This window comes from Ambystoma mexicanum, chromosome 7q (assembly GCF_040938575.1).
Source record: "Ambystoma mexicanum isolate Mex_15411 chromosome 7q, UKY_AmexF1_1, whole genome shotgun sequence".
Taxonomy (NCBI): domain Eukaryota; kingdom Metazoa; phylum Chordata; class Amphibia; order Caudata; family Ambystomatidae; genus Ambystoma; species Ambystoma mexicanum.
The window spans coordinates 558,903,582-558,927,160 of NC_090941.1; the positions used below are offsets into that span (position 1 = coordinate 558,903,582).

At 44.3% G+C, this 23,579-nt stretch overlaps 1 protein-coding gene across 1 annotated transcript in view; it reads right to left on the reverse strand.

Annotated features, from left to right (window-relative positions):
• The window catches only part of LOC138528064 (guanylate cyclase soluble subunit beta-2-like), a 309,889-nt gene that overhangs the window by 168,706 nt on the left and 117,604 nt on the right, over positions 1 to 23,579 (reverse strand). Inside the window, exon 12 of the mRNA XM_069639510.1 lies at positions 15,847 to 16,167. Within this exon, the coding sequence (XP_069495611.1) occupies positions 15,847 to 16,167 (321 nt within the window). The remainder of the gene's footprint in view (positions 1 to 15,846; positions 16,168 to 23,579) is intronic.

Below are 23,579 nucleotides of genomic sequence, written 5' to 3' on the forward strand. Positions count from 1 at the left end.
TAAACAACGTCAGGCTGTTTATTCAACAAAAATACAACTTATAGAGTATCATCCAGCATGTAGATTTGTAGCAATGTCTACAATATGGCAACTTTATAGAGGACAAGAAATGAAAATGTTCATTTAAAATCATACTCAGAATAGAGTACGAGTCGGTTCTGCTAAGAATATGCTAGGTGTCTGTTGTTGGAGAAGGTAGTGACTTAATGTACAAATCCCGAGATTTAGCACCATTTAGTGCCCAAATCACTCTTGCGACAAATTAACTTGCACTCCACTGTGGTTATGCCAAAAAGTGTTCTGCGGCCAAAGGGATGTGCCTAATGGCATGCGCCAAATGGGGGTGCACCACGTGCCACTCCTGAATTTCCTTTCCACATCTCGCCCCCCAGCAGCATATTTTGCCAAAAATATTTACCTGAAACAAAATCATAGAAAAACATGGGGGGTTGGAGGGTTGAATAAATAATAGTGGAACAGAGCTTGGAGGGGGGAGCCCCTCACCCCCCAAATAAAAATAACAAATGAGATTTTTCTGGCAAATATTTTCAGTAAAAAAATACAGCGGAAAAAAACCTGGCATAAATGAACATAGAGCCGTCGGGCTATAGTACCCACGAAAGCCCACATCGATACGCAGTAGCTTCGCTGGATGCAGTAAAGGCATTCGACTCGGTTAGACGGCCATGGCTGATGGCGGTGTTGCGCAGCTTTGGCATGGGGCCAACTTATATAAAATGGGTACAGCTGCTGTATAGCAGCCCAGTGGCGAGAATCAAAACAGGGAACCTCATTTCAGATAAAGGCGGCTGGAGAAAGGTACCAGACAGGGTTGCCCGTGGTCTCCTATGCTGTTCATACTGGCTTTGGAGCCACTGGCAGTGTTCCTCAGGAAGGAATATCACAAAGCAGGCATAGTTATACAGGGCAACGTTAATTTAATCTTGCTATATGCAGACGACATGCTGTTGTATTTGCAACACCCGGAAACCAACTTACAATATATTTTTGATGCCTTAAGAGCGGTATGCAGATCTTTCAGGTATTACGATAAATGCCCAGAAATTATGTTTGTTCCCCTTGGCAGCCTACAGGGGGACTTCTAGTGCACTGCCAACGCTACTGGTGAAATGGGAGGTCAACTTGTTCAGATACTTGGGGATGGATATATTCCATGATCCCAAGATGGAGTATTCACAGAACACACTGAAGGCGGTGTACAAGGTAGAGAAGTCCATGGCTTTCTGGGTCAGATTGCTGCTCTCACTGATGCGGAGGGCAGCGTTACTAACAGCCCTCCAGCTAAGGGGCGTAACAGACGTTTTTACGCATTTAATTCTTGCCAATACAGCACATTTCACTTTTAAATGCGTACGGTTTACGCTGGATTTTCACTGTAATTCTTTATTTTAAAAAATCCTCTTTCTGCCAGTAGATGGCACTGTAGTATGAACTATCAGTTCTGCGCACAGGAGCTTTGTGAGCAGACTGCAGTGCCACTGGATTTCTGGATATCAAGCTCTGCAAGACACCGCTCAGCCTGCAAAAATATGCACAGCCAAGGAGGTCTGCTTGATCGGCAAAGGGGAGTGTTTTTATTTATTTTTTCGAGGCAATGGCTGCAGAGCAGCCGATCTTTCCAGCCGTCATGTGGTGTAGGGTAACCTGGCTTATGTCTAGTGAGTGCCAGGGTCTGCTTGCTTGTATGGGCGTTTAGGGGTGAAGGTGTATGGCTTTGACCCTACGAAAAAGTCTGTAGAATTACAAATCGCAGTGCAGTAACAGGGCACAGACTTGCCCAATAACGAGTTGATGGGTTTTGCATGAATGACTTCTTTGCTTAGATACTGTAAATACCTCCTCTATAACGAAAGTTACCACTGGCAGTGTATTGTCTTCAAGTGTAATGCTTTCTGTAAATGCGATTCATTTGTGATAAAAAGTGAAGACCACTTTTGCACAGTCCTTGAAAGAATTTGGTATACTTTGATGACTACCTCTGTCTGTGTCTGGTCTAAAAGTGTAAATCAGTGATACTGTGTTTCATTTATGTTAGTCATAGCCCTTCAAAGCCATCCTTCCCATAATAAGGATTAATGTGTGTCCCATTATGGGCAAAACCCATGGCCCGAGCGATTGCAGTGCATAGCAATGCTTGTTGCAGCTTATTTGCTTTCATGTACTGGGCTTCCTTCACGGGCGCACAGCGGTAGTGAGGGCCACAATGGTTTCTGTGATGATTTAGTGTCAGCAGATTTAGTGCACGGTTTTCTAGGATATTTTCATGAATCATTTACATCGTCACTTGTGCTTTCGCTGTGGAGGGCCTAGTAGCTCCTAGGTTAGGGCATGTGGTTTCCAGTGGTATGGTTGCAGGTTCAAGTCTCCTCATTGGTAAGGTAAATACATACAGATTGGTTTGGCTGTGCATGGAGAGAGAAAGGGCACAAGGTTTATGACTCTGTGCACCCCTGGATGTGCGCACTTGCCTTTTGTTAGGCAGAGACGCGAGGGAAGCCTTTCGTCGAAACTGGCAGTATTAAAGTTTTACTGTGTTTGTTCAGAAAAATGTACTTGGAACAAACGCAGTAAAACTTTAAAGCCGTTACTTTCAAGAAAGACTTCCATCACATCTCTGCATATTGTGCTTTAAAATATACAATCCGATAGTAGGTGTTGGATACGTTTTACTCTCTTGCAGAGGAGAAAACTAATTTTTGCTCTCTTGATATTGCATTTACTCTCTAATTTGAAAAATCATGCGTAAAATACTCCCACCTCAAAATCCTATCTGGAGCACTATGTTGAATTGGTTTGAAGTGGCTCGAAGAACCTTGATATACATTATAATCCATCCAGAGTTGAGTGTGATATTAGAAAGATATCATTTCAGAATGAGCGGTCAGTTGGAGGGTGGGTGTGTGGAGGATTAAAAAAAAAAATTAAGGCAGCTAGCCCTTACATGCAAATTTGGTGACACATTTGATGAGAGAATGTGTGATCAATTAATGTTAAAGTGTTTATATGTCAAGACAAGAGATGATTTATAGAGCAAAGGGAACATGAGTTGGGACTAAGTAGAGTAAAGGGGAATGTTAACAAGCCCAAAGCGCTTTTCGAGTTAGTGCAGTCCCTCTCTACCCCGATTAAGTCATGCTCTTTTATTGAGCCTTCACATGCCCTGTGCGATTCTCTCTCCTCCTTTTTTCACTCCAAAATTGTAGCTATATGCAAGGACATTAAGCAAGTGCTGCTGGCACTGCAACTAAGCAACCATCTCCTGACATGTCCATCCCCAATATGTCATGGGTATCTTTTCCTGCCGTCTCGGAGCAGGATATTCTGAAAGCTATTCATGGCCTTAAATCAGCCACGCCTGCAGATGCTATCCCTTTGGATGTACTTAAAGCTGTCTCAACTGACCTGATTATTGATATTACAACAGCAGTTAATCTTTCCTTTCTAGAAGGGCTGATCCCGAAGTCCTTGAAGCACGCCCATGTGCTCCCCCTATTGAAGAAGTCCTCATTGGACCCAACGGTTCTGGCAAATTTTAGACCCCCATCCCTGATGAATGTTCTTGAGGCGTTGGTCTCACCCCTCCTGTCTCACCCCTCCTGTCTTCTTTTATGGAATCCTCTGTTTTTATTTTACATAATCAGTCTGGCTTCCGCCCTGGGAGAGACACAGAATCAGTTCTCAATTCCGTATTCGACGATTTAACCCGCTTAGTCGATCAGGGCGGTGTGGGAGCTCTGCTCTTGCTTCACTTGTCGGCCACGTTCGACACAGTGTATCACTCCACTCTGATCTCCCGTCTGTCGAGCGCGGGCCTGGGGGGCCAGGTTTTGAACTGGTTTGCAAATTTTCTGACTGACCATTCCCAGTCTGTCTTCTTACCCCCATTCTGCTCAGAGTCTATTGCATTGTTCTGCGGAGTTCCGCAGGGATCTGCGCTATCTCCTATCCTCTTCAACATTTATATGCGCCCTTTACTCCTCCTTATTGTGTCACATGGTTTCCGTTTCTACTCGTATGCGGATGATACGCAGATCCTGATTCGTCTGGATCTCTCGCATGCTGAAACTGCAGCCCTGCTTAGGAGATGTCTCAAGGACTTGGGTGCCTGGATGGCAAGCAACTCCCTTAAACTTAATGGCAGTAAAACAGAGGTCCTTGTGGTCGGAATTACTAGCCCCCTCAAACTACTGGACCGCTGACTTCTGGCCTACTACTCTCGGCCCATTTACCTTGCCCTCCCCTACAGTGAGAAATCTGGGGGTTAAGTTTTCATCTCCTCTGACTATGACTGAGCTGGTTGGTGCTGTCTGCAAAGCCAGTCATTATAAATTGCGCACTCTGAGGAAGGTTCTCCCCTTCATTCCTGGTCATCTTTATCCTCCCGTGGTAGGAGCGTTGGTCCTTAGTACGGCCGATTATTGTAACTCGCTGTACTACGGGGAACCACGCTATCTGGTAAATCGCATTCAAATGCTACAGAATGCAGCAGCTCGAGCTGTACTGCGCCCCCCGACCCAAGCTCACATGGCACCACTCCTGAAACAACTGCACGGGCTTCCAAATGTGGATAAATACAGGAGTCCATACACCGTAGTGGAAATTAATGTCATGTGTGTGAACATGTGGGCAGATTCAGTGGCAAAGTGGACCTTGATCTCATTGGACGCATTACCCAATTTTCTAGGGAGTTGGGAGGTGAGTACAATGACCCCACAATGAAAATAAAATTCCATTATTAGGTTACATTGTTGCACATTTTCAATTTAAAGGCTGTACGTGCCCTACCAAAGCATATGTGATCTACAAAGGAGCATCCCTGCTGGGATGGAGAGAGCATGGGACGTTAGGGATAAGATTGGATCCCCACGCTGGAGGAGCACGTTTTAACTGCTGAGGCAATTTAAGGGCACGAAGAGATAATAAAAGACTTTCATGGGGTCCGTGAGAATAAGCCGGGGTGTCTCAAGGGAAATGTTCATCTGAAACACGCTACTCTGAGAGCTATTAACAGGTGTGTTGTGGCGGCACGGCACCCTATGCTCTATATCAATGAGATGGCAGGACTGCTGGGTAAGGCACAGATCTTTTCAACAATTGACCTTGCCTCAGCCTATCATCAGGTCAGGTTGCATGATTCCTCCAAGGAGATCACGACAGTCAACACCCAAGAATGGCTCTTTAGGTTTAATAGGATGCCAATTCGCTTGGCATAGGCAGCTGTGGTTTACCAAAAAGTAATGGAAAGGTTGTTTCGTGGCCTTGACAAAGGTTTCTTTTTTCAGAATGACATTTTAACTGTAGGTAAAGATGAGAAGGAACATGATAACACACCAAGGAAAGTGTTGGGTACTCCCTGGAGGATAGCTCAGGGGCAACGTGCTTGCCTTGGAAGCAAGACCACACAGAGCAACACAGGTAAGAGCCCGGGTCCGTGCTTAGAAACCTCTGGGCATTAAGCTTGTTATAAATAACCTATCATATCATATGTAACAAGAGAAGGGTCTGACAATATGATTCGATAGGTGTAATTTCCGCCAAGAATCCATATAATACCTGAGCAGTAGTTGAGCGAGAAATGTATAAGACTCAAAGGAACATTGTGAGTACCATTAAGAATGCTCCCCCCCATATCATCGAGCAAAGAAGTTCTACAATGTTTAGGCTTAACTAAGTTTTATCAAACATGTGTCCAAAATGTCTCAGATAAGGTGGGGGAAATCCGTGACTTGAGAAAGAAGGGAGTCAAGTTTGAGTGGACGGATAGGTGTGAGAGTGAATTTGTGATGATAAAGGAGTTGATAAGTAATGCTGACTTTCTGGTGCAGTTTCAGGCTAGTTTGCAATTTCTTGTCACTACTGATACCTGTGACAGAGGGATTGGGGCGATGTTACCCTAGAAATGTGGCAATGACGAGCAGGAAGTTGCTTTTGCTTCTAGGAAATTGAAGGGACCTTAGTTTGTTTGTTTATTTAATATAGCGCAAAACCAAACCCGCAGGTAGCCGGGCGCAAACATTACAAGAATACTTGAGAACTTGGTTACAGTGACAAACACAGAAGTAAGCGGTAGGAGCAGATTCAGAAACATTATAAATTGCATGTGTTGGACAGTTAATGCCAGATGTTGGAAACAGAAAGAGAGTGGAAGGTGGTACAGTTCAGTGAGGTGTGCAGTAAGAGAGAACTAGTGCGGTTGATTGTCAAGTGTCGGAAGCAAGAAGGAGCTGAGTGGTGGTCAGCCGCAGTTTGTAGCTGGGTACTGGCAGTGGGGGTAGGGGTACCTAGGGACAAGTTAGCAGGGCATAGTCAAGAGGGTGTCTCTCAGGCGAATGGAAATGTTGCGGAGGGGGATCACCTTAGATGTCGTTAGATCGTAGCCATAAGAGTGCCTTGCGCCTGAGACTTGGGTAAGGTTGGTCCTTTCTGAGTTCTAGGGGGAGTTTGTTCCAAGTTTGGGCCGCTGTGACTGGAAAGCTGGCGCCGCCAGCTGTGCTTTTTTTATATCTGGGCACCAGCAGGGTGAAGGCGTTGGATATTCTTGTGGGGCGATTAGAGGTTCTTTTGTTGATTCTGTTAACTAGGTAGGGGGGAGCTATATTGTTGAGGCATTTGGATGTGAGTGAGATAGTTTTGAGGGTGATCCTGTCATTAATTTTGAGCCAGTGGATGTTCCTTCTGGCGGTGGAGACATGGGCTCTGTTGGGTAAGTTTAATGCTACTCTAAGAGCGTTATTTTGGAGAGTTTGGAGTTTGTTGAGGATATACTTGTTAGATCCAGCATATAGGGCATTGCAATAGTCCAATCTAGATATGATAAGTGCATTAGCTAGGGTAATACAGCTGGCCTCCGTTAGGAATGGTCTACATGCTCGGATCAGTTTACAAGTATAGGCAGTGGAGGAGGCTAGGGAATTAGTTTGTTGCTTGAAGGTGAGTGCTGAGTCCAGATAGACCCCAGTTAAGATACTTTGCATTGAGAAAAAGAATGTGCCCTACCTGCGGTCAGTAAAAAAGTTCAGGTCGTACCTATGGGGATCCAAGTTCATCCTAAGGACAGGCCACAAACCTTTGAAGGCTGTGGTAGCGGGAAAGGCCTTGGATGAAGTGTCCAGGCGTATAGCGTCGTGGGTCACACATTTGCAACAGCCTGACCTGAGTGGAGGTGATGCAAGAGAGGGACAATAAGGTTGCCGAATGTGTGTGACGGTTACCTGTTTGAAACTGTTGGAGACAGTTGGACTGAGTACTTTTTTCTTACAAGAGACAGTTTTATCTCCAAGGGGGAATGGAATGGAGAATGTGAACGTAATGGAACCATACAGGGAGCCATTAAAGGAGTTTCAGATGGATTGAAGAGTAAGGCAAAATTGATTGAACCTTTAAAAGAGTTTTGGCAAGTTATAGAAGAGTTTATACCTCACATTAATCCTTGATTGCTTCCATCCCTTAAGCTCTCCTTCAACCAAGTGTCCTGCCTGGAACTCCAAGGTGTGCTGGAATGCAGACTCCATAACATTTTGCACTCATCAGGACACGACCTAGCGCAAGATAAGGCAAGGACACCACAAACCTCCGAGAGCACAAGCCAGCCCAAGATAAGGCAAGGACACCACAGTATGGCATTCAGGGGAGTGTAGCGTTTAGGGTAAAAAGTATACTGGCTGCCAAAAGCCTGAAATGGATCCAGACGTCATGTAGGAAGTGTTGTCTACGTGCTCAGGCTCAGAAAATAACATGCACCCTACTTTCTTGCTGTGAGACTACCCCCATGGATGGCTGGTTGTGCTCCATTGCTTGGTTGCAACTTTGTTTAGAATCTAGTGGAGTTCAGCCTGCTCTACCCGTCAGTTTTCCCTGTCTGGAGTCCCATGTAGGACCTCGCGCCGAGTCCTGCCACCATGTATTGTTCCTAAGTCTGAATTAGTGGGATGTGGCTGTGGCTATATAGGCAACACTTCTGTCTCCCCTGGACAGCAATGGCTATATTAGCCATGATCAGCTGTGACCCATGTTTGATTGGTGTCTGGGATTCAAGCCTGAACTCACCCATGAGAGAGAGTCTGCATAATTGGAACACCTGTGTCTACATGTTTTTATCCATGGCTGGTTAGTATTGTTGCCCACACAGTCATTTTTGGGTCGGAGCAAAGACAGAGACAAAGCTCTTGCATTGCAAGAAAGTCTACTGGGCTACCTGTTTACGCCACCAGAAAGCTGCCATCCTCCAACAGCCTGACCTACAGCCCAGACCTCCATCTTCATAAGTTATGACTTTGTGATCTAAAGTGAAAGCTACATAAGATGCTTTGAGAAAAAATATTCAGAGTTCAGTCTCTGAGAGGAGGCCTCCATCCCCTGCCCAGCTCTTTCTGGAACCACAGGGATCCTCTGACAGAGATCCTTCTGGAATGATCGCTCCCGAGCAGCAATCAGGATCGCCTTTTTTCCTTCTTACACATGGCTGCAATATTCCACTGTCACCTACTCAAAGCACTCAATTCAAATTTTCAGTACCATGTGTCACCTCTGGTGCTTCCCACAGAACCGCTGCCTCAGCAGCTCACATGCCTCAGCTGAAATGATGCACTTTAGTCCTGGAAGTGAATTTAACAAGGAAACACATGACAAACTAATGATCAAGCAATCAATCAAGTGAAAGCCTGCTGTTATTGGCAGTGATCGAAACAAATATTGATAGTCTATATCAAGCATTAATTTCAGAGGACAAGGTATACATGGTATGATATGATATGATGAGATCCCATGGCCAATTAGCAGAAAAGTAAACATAATAAAAAAGAAACCTGCATCCACACAATGTTTATGCTATGTCTGTCAAGACTACAAAATGTGCTTTCCCACATAGCAATGCTGACATATTTTTTATAGATTCATAGTGCTTTCATCAATAAGTCTTGTGTTTGCTCAGGTAAGCAGGTGCCATTGTGATTTGTACATTTATCACACAGCTAACCTGTAACTGTATGATACGATCCCTCTGCGGCATGTGCTGTAACCTACTGAGCTATCATACCAAGATTCAAAGGTGTGAAGTGCAAAATTATCAGAGCAACAGGTGTTTAACCTAATGGAACTATACAACTGCAGGCCTCGCAGGCTGGGTCAGAGTCAGTCACATTGAAAGCCTGCATGTTGCAACCATTAATCCTATGAACCTTTCTTAAATTAATACCATTTGACATCAGTTAAATGGTATTCGTGGCAGTTCGGCGAGGGGGGCCAGTTTTATCTTGGATTTGTGTACATGAAGGAAACAGGGAGACAAACAAGAGGGCACCCGTGGGGTGAACTAAATGCCTCATCTCCCCATCTAGTGCACCCCCACTGAGCTTTATGACTCCTCCCATGGGTTGCAATTGTGCAGTCAGGAACTGCTCCCCCCAGGGGCATTGCGTAGCCCCATTCCAAAATGAAACCCGCTGAGTACATGGAAATGATATCGGTGTGGCCTCGGAATACCCTTCTTGGCAACACATTTTCACAAACTTTGGTTTGGTTCATGGTTTGCATGTGATCTGAATCCACTGTATCACTTTTCTAACATTCTAAACATTCTACAGTCTTGAAGTCTTGAAGTCATTTTTTGTTTTGTTTTCATTTCTCTGATGTGAGACCCCTGTGACCCTTATTGTTGAACAATACTAAAAAATAGGTTAAAAAAATGAAAACAACCAACCTTTAAGGATAAAAATTGTTTCTAAATACCTTGGGCCTCATTACACGGATGGCGGTAAGGGTTTACCGGTACCGGTAAGGGTACCAGTGCCAGTAAACCCTTACCGCCTTACTACGAGGTCCCTTTGTGGGACCCTACCTTAACGGTTGGTTTTACCAGCCGTTAAGGACAGGACCCGCAAAGGGACCTTGGAGGTAATTACGGTACCACAATTTGCGGTACCGTAATTACTGCCTTCCCCATTCCCATTGAGCCCTATCGGGGCAAAAATGGGAATGGGGAAGTGCCATGGTGAATGAGGAATTACCGCCCCACACACCTTGGAATAGGGCGGTAATTCTGCCATTCACCATGGTGGACTCAGTAAAATACCGACGGCAACCATGGCGCTAATAGCGCCATGGTTACCGCCGTCCGTGTAATGAGGCCCATTGTGCATGTTGTGCATTTCAATGTTGATAGGTAAACTTATGAGACAACCTCAATTTTGATGTATTTCGGTGTCCTATCTAAATGCACGTTTGTAGGTATTTGTATATTGCTTATAGGTTTAGGAACTGTAGCTTGCACTTAATGTACAGAAAACATATTGGTGTGCCAAATGTGTATGAATGCCCTGCTTCCTTAGTGATGGGTCATTATTCCCTCCTTATGTGTAGGAGTTAGTAAAAGAGGAATGGAAACTGGTTGAATCTAAAGCTATAGTTGCCAGAATGCTGCCTTGCAGCTTCACATGTGTTTTGCTTTTCTTTGATTACCATGAAAAGGTTCACCAGTCTGATGGACAATATTCAATAAATGACACAGATTTCCACACAATCTTTCAATCAATATTAGAGCTGCATAGGCAATAACGCGGGAAAGCCCTGATAACTGAGTGCTGCTGAGTTTTAATCTCCCAATAAAGGATGCTGAAAGTAATTTCCTAAATAAAATGTTCTACGCACATCTGAAAAATTATACTGTAAGGTACTCTACATATAAGAAATATAGCGCCTGTGAAATGTAACACCATTTCCTGCAAATAATGCAGAGCAAAAATGGAAGGAAGTGCAATTCCTGGGTTTTGCCCAACTTTAAATTAAAAGTAAGAAATGTTGAAAGCCCCTCTTCACAATATGTCTTTCTGCAATTACCTGGAAAATGTTGCTGTGTGTTTTTAAAATAAACCTCACGTTGTACAAGGAAGCCACTTTGCAGTGCATTTCACTCAAAGCGTGTACATAGTGTTAAGTATAAAAGGGATGTAACTATATATGCAAATTGAAGTTCATTGATAATGTATTACGTTTCAATACATTAATGTTTCAATCTGTATGGCCGGATTTGTGTTCTACTGTGGCTGTGCCAATGCTGGGTTTGTTGATTCTTCATTGAGCCTGACAACAAGATAAAGGTCTGTAACCCATGATATACATTCCTGATGGGGGAAGTCTCAAGGCCCCAGGAGATTATAACTTTGCCATCTGCAGACCAACAGATGTATTTATCTTGCAACAAAGAAACACATTGGTTCCTGCACCACAAAGAAATACTCTGAGCAGTGGGCTGCCCAAAACAACCTGGGCTCATTTGAACAAAAACCATTGTTAAAGGAATACATCTTTGCATTCCAGTAGAACCAAATCTTTGGCCTCTGAGCTGATACAAATCTAAGTTGGCCACATGGTGTGAGGGTCTGATATTTCAGTTTCAAAGCACCAGAGGCTGCAATGCACTTACGAGATCACATCTTGACATCAGCTCACCCTATAAAACCGTGCATCTGGAGTTAATGGATACTCAAACAGCTAACCATATTAATCGTTGATGAAAGGTTTCACAAAGGGACCTCTGAGAGCTGCTTACATGGTCTATTGTGTGCACACAAACATAAATAAAGTGGACCATTAGAATCAACATATTGGAGCATAAAAATTATTTTGGCTTTAAAACCTGACCATGAGGTTTCGAACCAAAGTGCACAGCCCCTCTGTTTGACATGCAGAAATATGATGAACCTATTAAAAAGGGTATTGTGTTGTTTTACCGACACCTGTTTTTTCAAAGTAATTTACAACAAAGAAATTGCCACAAAAAACTCCTCTAAATATTTAGAGGATTAAGGGGTTAAAAGAAGTGGGGAGAGGGTTAGGACAGCGGAATAGTATTAAGAAAGGGAGTTCCCCTAATTTTGTTTTTTAATCATTGAGTTTTATCGAAGCAATTTCTTCAAAGACAATTACTTTGAAAAAAACAGGGTGTCCGCAAAGGGACATGGAACCATTAAAAAGAAATGGTATATTCTAAGGCGGTGTCATCTTGTGAAGTTAACTAATAGGAAGATTCCACCAATCAAAAGTGCTTTTTCAGTATGACATACTGTGGGAATATTGGACATCATATAAAGAGAAAACCGCATGGAATAGGGGAACAACTAAGATTCTGAAGGCTGTAGTAAGGGGAACACTACGACCGAATGGATGAATGCTGAGCTTAGATAATATCTGATGAAATGGGCCTTGTCCCTGAAGAATCCTGAAGCAGATTTTACCTGAGGCAGACCTGATTACCTAGAGGAGGGTGAAACAGAGCAGAAGTGGCCCATCTGCCGTGGATATTACCTGAAAGCTCTGAGGTTCCATACTCACTCTGTGCCTTAAAGCATTTTTCAAAAGTGATAATAAAAATCCTAAAAACAATTACACATATGTCTTATAGAATCATTTCTCTGGCTACTCCTGGAAGTGCTGTGGGGGCACTGTCACTAGGGGCGGGGGGTGTATTCCACCTAGAACACTTTAACATTGTACATGCTTTCTCACTATGTTTGAAGCCAAGTAAAATCTGATATATTGTAGAATAGCATTTTTACTGTGCATATCACACAGTGGCTTGTGCATTTTCACCTACAGAATGGGAATTGGATGTGTTAGCTTCTTAGTGTGAAATGTATTCTGATTTCACTGTATTCAAAGCCTGGTGAGATTACATTAAAATAAGAACAAATAGCAATGTTCTGCCGTCCTCTGAGCTGTGTGTTCATTGCAGAACAGATTGCATTTCCCAGCACTGAGAGGTCAGCTAAATAAATTGAATCCTACATGTTTCCACAGGTGTAGTCTAACATTGGATTTGTTAAAGGGTGCACAATATCCACATTTCCATGACTGATTGATAAATTGGGAACAGTAAATGTCTAGTCATTTAAAAAGAAATAGATATTGGGATGTAAGGGAGCTTAACATGGCCATTTCCATGTCGATAGAAATTATGCACTTTCAAATGAACAGTAACATTTCACCAATGACATGTTGTTGAAGCAAGCGGAACCCACATCATCCGAGAGAGTCAGGGGATAGTTATTGTCACTTCAGAAGATCATAATCTTGGGTGGATACATAGTGCAAATAAATTACATTTTCTGTGTATTCTAAATTGGTAGCACAGCTACTATAAACACAAACCTGTAGTTTGGGGCATGCCCCCCCCAGCTTGTATTTAATTTACTTGTATATGTTTGAAAGCAACCACACCACATAGTACATGGGAGCACTTTGCTAAAAGGAAATATCAAGCAAAAATACTTTTCTATATACAATGTTATCTGGTACAATATTTGTTATCGATATTAGTCAAAATGAAGTGTGTCTTTAAATTTGTCATTTATGAAAAAAAACGAATTTTCATGTCTTGTGCTATATAAAAGTAGATGTTTAGAAATATTCAGTAATATCATCATTTGACTCATGGAATGACTGCATATATGCATTGTATTTTAATTTGATTTTCACAGGCAGGATAATTCCTAATTCTGCAAACCAGTTACCAATGTATGTATATTATACTGTGGTGACTTCCCAAACACAACGTTTTGGAACCACCCTTCTGTTTTATTTAAATAAATAAGAGTTTCAAATCCACATACAGCCTGCTTCTTGTCCCAGCATTGTGGTGTGGGATTGTGTACCAGGGTGTATTAAATCAGCGAATGCACCTTAGCGATATTTATAATGGAATACGCTAAAGATCTTACATGTGTGTGCTTCTGACGTTTAGATCTGATGTAGCGTGCACATTCTCTGTGTGTGTCTTACTTGACATTGGCTCTCCTGTCAATGGGATTGGAAGTATTCCAAATATCCCAGTCTTGACAGACCTCTGATTTTGTTGTTGCGCTATTCCTTTTTGTTTGAATTGTGCATCTGTTTTGTGTTAAGCAGTTTCATGATTATAATCACCCTTGAGATGTGACTTTTACGTCTGTCCTTAATTTATGACATAACCTTTATTGGTGCATTTCAGGCTTCTATTGACAAATTATTTTCCATTGCAACAAATTATAATTGATCAAATCAATCATTTAAAACGTGACGGCACGGGGGTAAAAATGATCATGTGATAAGTCCAGGATAGCACAGATTAATCCAGTGGAAGATGTGTGAATAGTGGGACAAATGTACAAAGACTAATGCAACTATGTTCCCCGCTGGGTCAACCCACTCCCCTCCTGCCCACTCGCCTCAAACCCCCATACCCGCCCTCATTCTCCCTCCACCTAGGGCACTGACTTCGGGGGTTCCCGTCGATGAAAAGTATGGGGACGTCTATGCAAATGGTCTTTATTGTGGGGAGCCGTGCCCGGAGCACCCAGGGCCCTGCAGCACCCTCATACTCAGCGCCCCCGCCATCCACCATCAATGCAAACCCCATACCTGGTTCAGCCTTTCCTCTACTCCACCCGCAAGAGTGAGTTTTACAACCGTATTATGAAGACTGATGGAAACACAGAGAAAGAAAGTGCATCTTAAACGCCCACCATTACTTTCAGTCATTTTCCCCCACAGCATGCAGCTTTATACACCCCCCCTTTATAATCACCACCCATTCGCACCTCTTGAGGGACATGCCAAAGAATAAAGGCACCCCCGACCCACCCATACCTACACACACCTGTGCCTGCAGCAATTTCACGTTGATTGTGCCTAAATGAAGAATACAAACGTTGATCTCTGTGGAGTAGAGCTACGCGTTCCCAGTGAAAATATATTTTTCTAAAGATCTTTTCACTGAAAGGTCGTTTTAGAAAGGCGGTCTTCCTAAAGCGAACTGTCACGTCCCTGTCGCACACAAGTGCGCGCAGGGGCTGGCAGGCTCTGCGGGACCCGGTAGCGCAAGACCAGGAGAACGGGTAAGTGTGTAGGTGTGTGTGTGTTGTGTCTATGTGTTTTGGTGTGGGGGCTGGGACTGAAATCCTGAGGGTGGCGGTAGGGAGGAGGGGGCTGGGCTTAAATCCCGTGGAAGAGGGTGGGTTGTTGGGGGGTGGAGGAGAACTATGGGGGATAGGGGGTGAAAAAAAGGAGGACATTGAATCGTAAAGGTCTCAGGAGAAAAAGACCTTTCCAATGACGGTTTTCTGCTCAAAAGTAAATTGGTCAAAGTAAATCAGACCTTTTCTCTTGAGACCTTTAAAAATAGGTCTATTCACATAGAACCCGGCTGTGTGGTGACTCGGGAATGGGCTTTTTGTTCAAAGTGTGCTAGTGAAATAAATAAAAACAAGCCAGCATCCGAAAATTAGCTCAGCAGGATGTGGCATTAGATCAGTCTCAGTGGGTCCCAGGCTACAATCCCCAGCAAGGGCGTGCCGACAAAAACAAAAGTTACCTTCTTGTGACAACCAGCAACAGTGCACAGGGTGACAGGAATAAGGGAACAAGGGCTGATGTTCCCAAATGTAGAGGAACAATGTAGCCTTTAGTTCCCACTCACTTTGATGTCTGCGCGCATTTTCCGGTTGGGAAACCAGGGAGTGCCATGATCACCATTTGAGTCCCAGCTGGAAAATTACTAAAATCCTGCTGAGAGGACCGTGGACCCCTGCGCCGGATTTACTGAGGCATTTGAAATGATGATGCAATTATACAGCTGTGTAGATAGCTCAGTTGGATGAGCGCCTTCCCAGAGATCTGCAAGTCACAGCTTGGACCTGGCAGACCAGATCCAACATGTTGTCCTTCTGTCATAGATACATCAAGTAGCACCGAGTTGGGTGGATGCAGTTGTCATGTGTGCTACGTGGACAGTCATACTTAACATACAGATAGTGGACTGACAGAAACCCAGGGTGGTTAATTAAAGGTCTGTACCTGCTTCCACTCTCTTGCCTTCCTTCAGCTGGTTGGCCACGTGCTCCGGCAGCATGGCATACAGCAATGTCTCGGTTTTCTTTTTTTCAATCTCCAAATTCTTTGAGAGGATCCTGAGTTCTTCCTTCTTTCTCTCCAGCTGGTTGGAGAGTTCAATCTCCGCCAGCCGCTGCTGGTTCAGGAGGATGAGGTCACGCGTCATGTCGTGCTGCGCAATGTCAGAAATGTGCATCTTCCGCTCCTCCAATTCCTGGAGACTGCGCAGCTTAGGGGAGCATATGTAAAGCATGCATTGCGTCGACTCCATCCACGTCATCTGTCCTGTAAATCCACACAAAAAAAGGGTTTAGTTTAGCTTCAAAGTCCTTGCTCCTAGACATTGGAATTCCTTACCCACCAATATCAAGAATGAAACATCCTACCCAAAATTCAAAAGATGATTGAAAACTTGGTTATCCAACCACTATTAAATTGAGCCAAGATCACCAACCCATCCCGACTAGACCTCCACCTCCAATTGTATATACACTGTGTGTAACAATGCCATTGTTCTATTGTGTTCTTCTGCCATAATATAAAGTTTGTACGTACCCACTGTCTGTAACTAGGCCGTGATACCTCTGGGTCTGGGCGTATAACAAATGTAATTAATAAGCAAATAAATAAATAAATAAAATCATGACTTGGCAATAGGAAATGCCTGGATGATTATCATCACTGCATTTTGAAGATATGCATCCAGTTTCCAGTGCGGTAGCAGCAAGCGCCATTGGTGCCTCAGCCATTTCTTAACTTTAATAGAACACTTTTCTTGCTGATCATCTTTGATGGAAGAATGGGGATCGCTGCACACTGATCCATCCCTGCAAGCAATCAGGAATACAGTTGCAGACAAGCTCAGCGGCCTCCAAAAAGGAGCCCCACAAATCACTGGGGAAGACCCCACATTAATAAGTGGAATACTTATTTTGGAAAAACTTTGGAGAGACTGTGAAGAATTCAGAATTGTATTCATGAATAAAACGTGAATATTAAATGATTGCATCAGCAGGTGGGTCTGGCCTTTATCGTTGTGAATCTTAATATAGTAGTTCATTGCTGTGATTCATGCATAACACATGCCAGAGAAGCGACCATAGCATACTACGTCAAATGTCAAAGATATCCCTTCGATTTACACAACAAGGTAGTTATCCTGACCTCTTTATCAAAAATGGCACCTGGTTGATGCCTTGCTCTACCCAGGTGGGTAGTCACGTATTAAAGAGCAAAAATGAGCAAGGTCATGGGATACCTGGCTGATGAACGAAGGGTGAACACACACCTATGGGGGTTACACCTTGGTAAGTGTGTACACGTTACTGTAAATTAATTCTGACAAAAATGTATCAGGACCATTCTGAGTACTGCAGTCAGATTTTTAATAAAACTGCAGGACGTAGGACATGGGGGGCAGAGGTGGGACAAATTCCCCCCACTCTTTAATACGTTATCCTGACCTCTACAGATTGCAAAGGGGGTGAACAAGAAAGATCATAATAGAAGAGGGTTAACAGATCGCCAGAGTGCTTTTTTTTCGGGAAAAGAACATTGGGCCTGATTCATGGAATATTTGTCCGGTTCAAAGTGAATTTGCACTGCTGAAAAGTGACTTTGCACTGCCGGCACAAACCCTGATTCATGGAAACTTGCAAAGTGTATTTTTGTTGTGCAATGTCGACTTTGTCTGGACTTTCCATTACAAAAATACACTTTGCACGGTTCCATGAATCAGGGTTTGCATCGGCAGTGCAAAGTCACTTTTCAGCAGTGCAAATTCACTTTGAACCGGGCAAATATTCCATGAATCGGGCCCAATTGTCTTTTGGCCACAATCCATTATGGGGATGGAAACTGCTGTGCGCTTTTATGGCAAGACAGGTTTGCTGTCAGCTTTGTTTTTGATATTTATATTTATATTTTATTTCTATCGCGCTCGTACACAAGTGTTTCAGAGCGCGACAAGGCAAGAGAGGGGAACACGGGAGAACAAAACAACGATCTTACCAGGCCCAGTGACATTGAGAACGTGCAAGTGCATTGGAGGGGGGGAGTGCAAGGAAAGGGGGGAGAAGTGGAAAGTGTGGAGCAAAGGAGAAACAGATAAATAATAAATAAATAAACAAACAAATAAATAATAAAGGCAACAAACAGTGGTAGCGCAGCCAGCAATTGGCAAGTGCTGGCTTTAAGGCAGAAGACAGGGTAGGTCTGATAAGTGCAGGAAGAAAAGGGGGGGGCTGTATGTGTACAGATACACAGCCCAGTGCAAGGGGTGACCGGGTGGCAGTGAGGGAGGGTGGCAGGGTGAGCAGGTAACTGGGCCCGGAGGACAGAGGGTGGCCAGGTGCATGGTGCCAAGAGAGAACAGATCAGCAGGGGAGAGGGGGAGCAAAGGCAGAAGCAAAGAGGAAGGTCTTGAGGTGCTTCCGGAACCAGAGATGGTTCTCCTCAAGTTTTAGAGTGGCAGGGAGGCTGTTCCAGAGGGAGGCCTCTGTTTGATACAAATGAATTAGACCAGAAAGGCCATATGGTGCACCTTGCCGTGGAAATTGAAATAAACTGTTGTTTTAAAGGAGAAATCATTCTCATGAAGTTTCTATATATCAAATATTTCCCTAAAGGAACTATATACAGTTGAGTATATGTTAAGAATAAAATAAAATATGAACATGTATGTAAAGAAAATGGAAAGAGAAATGGGAGCATGTTTTTGAAGGAACATGCATCATATTAGAGGATAACTAACTAGAAACTGCAGGAACAAAATGGTGGCCCACTTTCTGCAAAGACTAACATGTACTGGGGTTCTGCTGACATTTACAGGCAGGCAAGACTTTAAGCGGAAGAAGAAATCGAGGCGGGCCTAACGAGATGTGAAACTATATTTTGAAGTGGGGCCTTAGATGGGGGTGGCACAGCCTAAGGCCCTCATTACGACCCAGGCGGTAAGGGGTTTACGCCGGCGTAAACATCGCCGACCCTTACCGCCTGAGTACGAGTTCCCTTAGCGCCATGGCGGATTTAACACCTGCTTTTAGCAGGTGTTAAAATCCATGGCGCTAAGGGACCTTGTTGTTAATTACGCCACCGTAATTTACGGTGGCGTAATTAACGCCTTCCCCACTCCCATTATGCCCTATGGGGCAAAAATGGGAATGGGGAAGGGTAAATGGGGATTGGGGACTTACCGCCCCGCCAACCTCGGAATGGGGCGGTAAGTCCGCCAACCACCATGGCGGAGTTGGCAACTTAGCGCCATGGACCATGGTGCTAATAGCGCCATGGTCCTCCGCCAAGGTCGTAATGAGGGCCTAAGAATCTTAAGTGGCTAAAAAGAGGTCTAAGAGACATGTGGCCTAATAGACAAGGTCGAGTTTTCTTACCTGGCATAAAAGGGAGTCAAATCTATTTTGAAAGGTGGTGTGTTAAATAGTATATAATATCATTCATCAGCTGTCAAAAAAGACATTAAAATAAAAATATGTCAAACCAAAAGCCAAATCAAAATAGGTAAGTACAAGTTCCAATCCATCACGTCTTTTGAAAGAACCCCATGATTCTTATTTTTTTTAATCCTTCTAATGACAAAACTTTGAAATAATCATGTTGATCAAATCAAAGTGTATCTTGTGCTTTCGCTTTGAAGCACTTAACACAGGTGATGTGATTCTAAACACATAGGAGCTCATTTCGAGTTCCCCAGAGCGTGAATGGGGGAGTTAAAAGTTACGCCTGTCTTGACGCCCCATTCACGTTCCAGGGAATTGTTATTGTTTTTGAAGTCGGTGGGCGTGGGCTACTTGTCCGCCTCTCTTTTAACTTCCTCCTTTAAAAACATCCTGGTTTTATGCCAGCATGATATGTTCATGGTGGAGTGAAACCAATGATTTGCTGTGGCATCCGCCACAGGAAATCATTGTCAATGCCTCCTTTCACGCGTACATGGGCGTAGGACATGGGGGGCAGAGGTGGGACAAATTCCCCCCACAAGTATAAGTGGGGGCATATAATGGCCTTTATCCCCCCAGAATATGTCTGTGTATATGTCTACTCTTGTAAGCACTTTAATAATATCTGTTAACATTACCTATGTTATTAAGATTAATTTCTTCATAAACTAGAGCAGTGGTATTCAAACTGTGGGTCGCGACCCCCTAGGGGTCCGCGGGTGCATCCCAGGGGGGCCCTGAGAGCTCAGCATGAAAAAAGATTTTTTTTTTTTTTTTTTTTTTTTTTTTTTTTTTAGATTGGAAGAAATGGGCAGGGGTGGCCCACATGGGCGGGCTGAAGCATGAAACTGTCTCAGGCAACAATGAAAAAGTGGCCCACAGTTGTAAATGGATATTCATTCCTTTAGTCACAGACTGGGCCTCATTACTAATATGGCGGACCAGTAACAACGGTGCTGGTAAGCTACCGGCACCGTTGCTACCGTTCCGCCATAGTAAGAGTTGTGCTCGTGGGTGCTTGACAGCCCCCGCCAGGTCTGACCTCAGCTCGTCTGATGCACCAGCACCGTTATTAACGGTGCCGGTGCATCCGAGCTCCCCCTTCCCATTTGAGCCATATGGGGCTCAAATGGGAATGGGGATCTACCGGCACCTTCGAAAGGGCAATTATCATGTCCGCCTAACTCGGCATGACCTAGTAATTGCCCATTCGCGGGTGCCAGACCCGGATGCAACTCCAGTGGCAGCCGTGCCGGTTTTACCGGCACAGCTACCGCCAGAGTAGTTATGAAGCCCACTGTTTCAATAGTACCCAAAGGGGTGCTTTGTGTTAAAATGTAAGTAAATTGTGATATATTCAGCAACAATGGTCAACATTACTAACTGCATAGTGGCCCCTCACCCATTATGGAGGAGCTAAGGAGCCAGCCCAGTGAAACAGTGAGCTCTCCCTCAGCTGCTTTATCCAGCTAATGGAGTGCTCCTGGGCTGGCTGAACTGTCAAAGGGAAACACTGTTTCCCTTTGACAGTTCAGTTTAGTTCCCCAGCCGCACATGCTCACTGAGCCATGCAAGTGCTGGGGCGTTTTGCTTCGCCAGCATTGCATAGCTCATTGGAAATGCTGGCTGGGGCACTGCATGTCTGTATGTCCGAGGGGGAGCTCCTGCGCCTCCTCGCACATACGGACAGAGCAGCTGGAGCAGCACCCACACACAGGCCAATGCAGAAGGTACGTTTATGTTCATTGTTTTTATTTAAACATGTGTATGGATGCGTTATGAGTGAGTGTATGGTGATGGATGCTCATGTGAATGATAGAGTGATTGCTGTATGAATGTGCAGCGCCTTGCATATACACATAATCATGTTCATTGTGTTAGGACCAGTGGGGCCCAGGGGACAGGGATGGTATCTTTTTACCGGACATCTATCATTCAAAACCCTCTGCCTTGTCCACAAGGCTTTCTGGGGCCTCGGTCCAAAATACCTTCAGCTATTCCTCCGCAAATACCTCCCCTCTCGAGCTCTTCACTCGTCTACCTCCAACTCCCTCAGGGTCAGTCGTTTATCAAGGAAACGAGCTGGGGGTAGATCTCCGTCTTCGGCTGGGGCCTCCCTCTGGAACAGCGCCCTGCCACTCTAAAACTTGAGGAGAACCATCTTTCTTCCTGCACTTATCAGACCTACCCTGTCTGCTGCCTTAAACGTAGCACTTGCAAATTGCTGGCTGCACTACCACTGTTTGTTGCCTTTATTATTTATTTATTGTTATTTATCTGTTTCTCCTCTGCTTCGCACTTTCCACTTCTCCCCCCTTCCATGCACTTTTCCCCTCACACTTGCGCGTTCTCAATGTCACTGGGCCTAGTAAGATCGCTGTTTTATTCTCCTCTGTTCCCCTCCCTTGCCTTGTCACGCTCTGAAACACTTGTGTACGAGCGCGATAGAAATAAAATATCAATGCCTGCCCCCTGGACTCCCAGCAACAATTGCAAACTGTTTGGCTATTTACCCATTTTTTGTTAAAAGTATGCTCTACAATGCAACATTTTAACCTATTATTTAAAAAAAAATTCACAGGGGGAAACCCCCCCGAACCTCCCCTTAATGCCCCTCCACTTAAAAAAGATTCACCAGCCGCCACTGGCCCTCAGACTGTGTTGGGAACGGGATGGGGGAACCGAGGGACTATGGTGGGAGCACAATGGGCAGGAACCATGGGATAGTGATGGGAGCAGAGTGGGGAGAGCCCTGGGTGTGTGATGGGGTGGGGAGAGACCAGCGACTGGGTAGGAGTGGGATGAGGGAGCCCAGCGACTTTGATGGGAGCAGGTGACGGCGCGCAATATATACTGTCCATTTGGCATTTCTGGGGGGTCCCGACCTGCCCAAATTTTGCTCAGGGGGGCCCTGGCCAAAAAAGTTTGAAGACCACTGAACTAGAGGTTCATTTGTTTGCAAGAACACTTTGAACATGGTCAAGTTTAGTTCAGTTGCAAAGGACGACATATGCTTGTTTTATATTACATTTTATACCAGTTGTCCAAATCCGTCTTGAACATTTTTTTCTGGAAGTTATTATAATAATGTAAAATACATCACATCAGATTCAGATGATAATGGTTAATTTTTAGTTTGGGATACCTATAAGCCGAACATTTTGCATTAGAGTACAGCTAGGGAAAAATGGCATATGAGGAGGGAGGGACACAAAACTTTGTAGGTGTTGTATTTGCGTACCTTTTCACTGCCCATGGCCATGCTAATCCCTATGGCAATTCTCACCTAGTTCCAGCTCTTCCCCGCCTACGGGACCTCTTTGAGCACCTTTTAATTAATCCTTACCATCAAACTTAACGCTCAAAGTGTCTGCCAGTGTGTTTCCAGAGCAGTCTTCTGAGAGTTAATAACTTAATTGGAGTTCTAAACCTGCTGCTGCAATGAAAATGCCTTAACCAGGTCTGCCTTCAGCCATTCAATGTATTACCACTATGCGTGTCTTTCACCGAAGTCCTGTTAAAAACAAGCACTGGCAAAGCCAACAGTTTTGGCTTGTCTATATGTATTAGGCAGATACAAGGCACAGCTCTTAGATGGCAAGGTACTCCATGTTAGAGCTTCTACCGAAAATGTCATGTTAATACCACTATGTCAGTGCCTGGCAAGTACCATTCCCATTACTACACAAAAGCCCAAACTGTTGGCATTGCCAATTCTTGTTAATTATTAATGTAATGTCTTTCAATGTGTGCAATCAGTGGTGTCACAGACATGTCACATGTCAGGCTCCATTCGAAAGCGATAGGTGGCCCTGAATCCGTCAGTTGGGCATGTAGGTGTGCGCGGGTGCTTTCTCTCGCTCACTCTTGCTCTCTAGCTATTTTTCCCTCCCCTGCTGCCCCACACCCCACCTATGCCCTCCCAACCTTTCACTTCTTGTGCCTTAAAAAATAGCTGCATTGTTCTCCAATTCCGGAGAAACAGAAAGCGCTCCGGAGAAATGAAAATTTGCACTGCAGTAAGCAGGTAAGAAAAGGAAACCGAAAGTACAGCTTTACTGGGCAACAAGACTCTGGATCTTGCCGTCCCCGATGCCAAGTGGAATCGGGTACACAGCAATCCCCCCAAGAGTCTTATGGGTGCGGGGCCGTTTTCAGGGTCTCAGAAGCAAAGTCTGTTTTCTAAGTGGTCCTTAAATGTCTCCATTTCGTTTTGGTTTTTGATTGTAAACCTGCCAACGC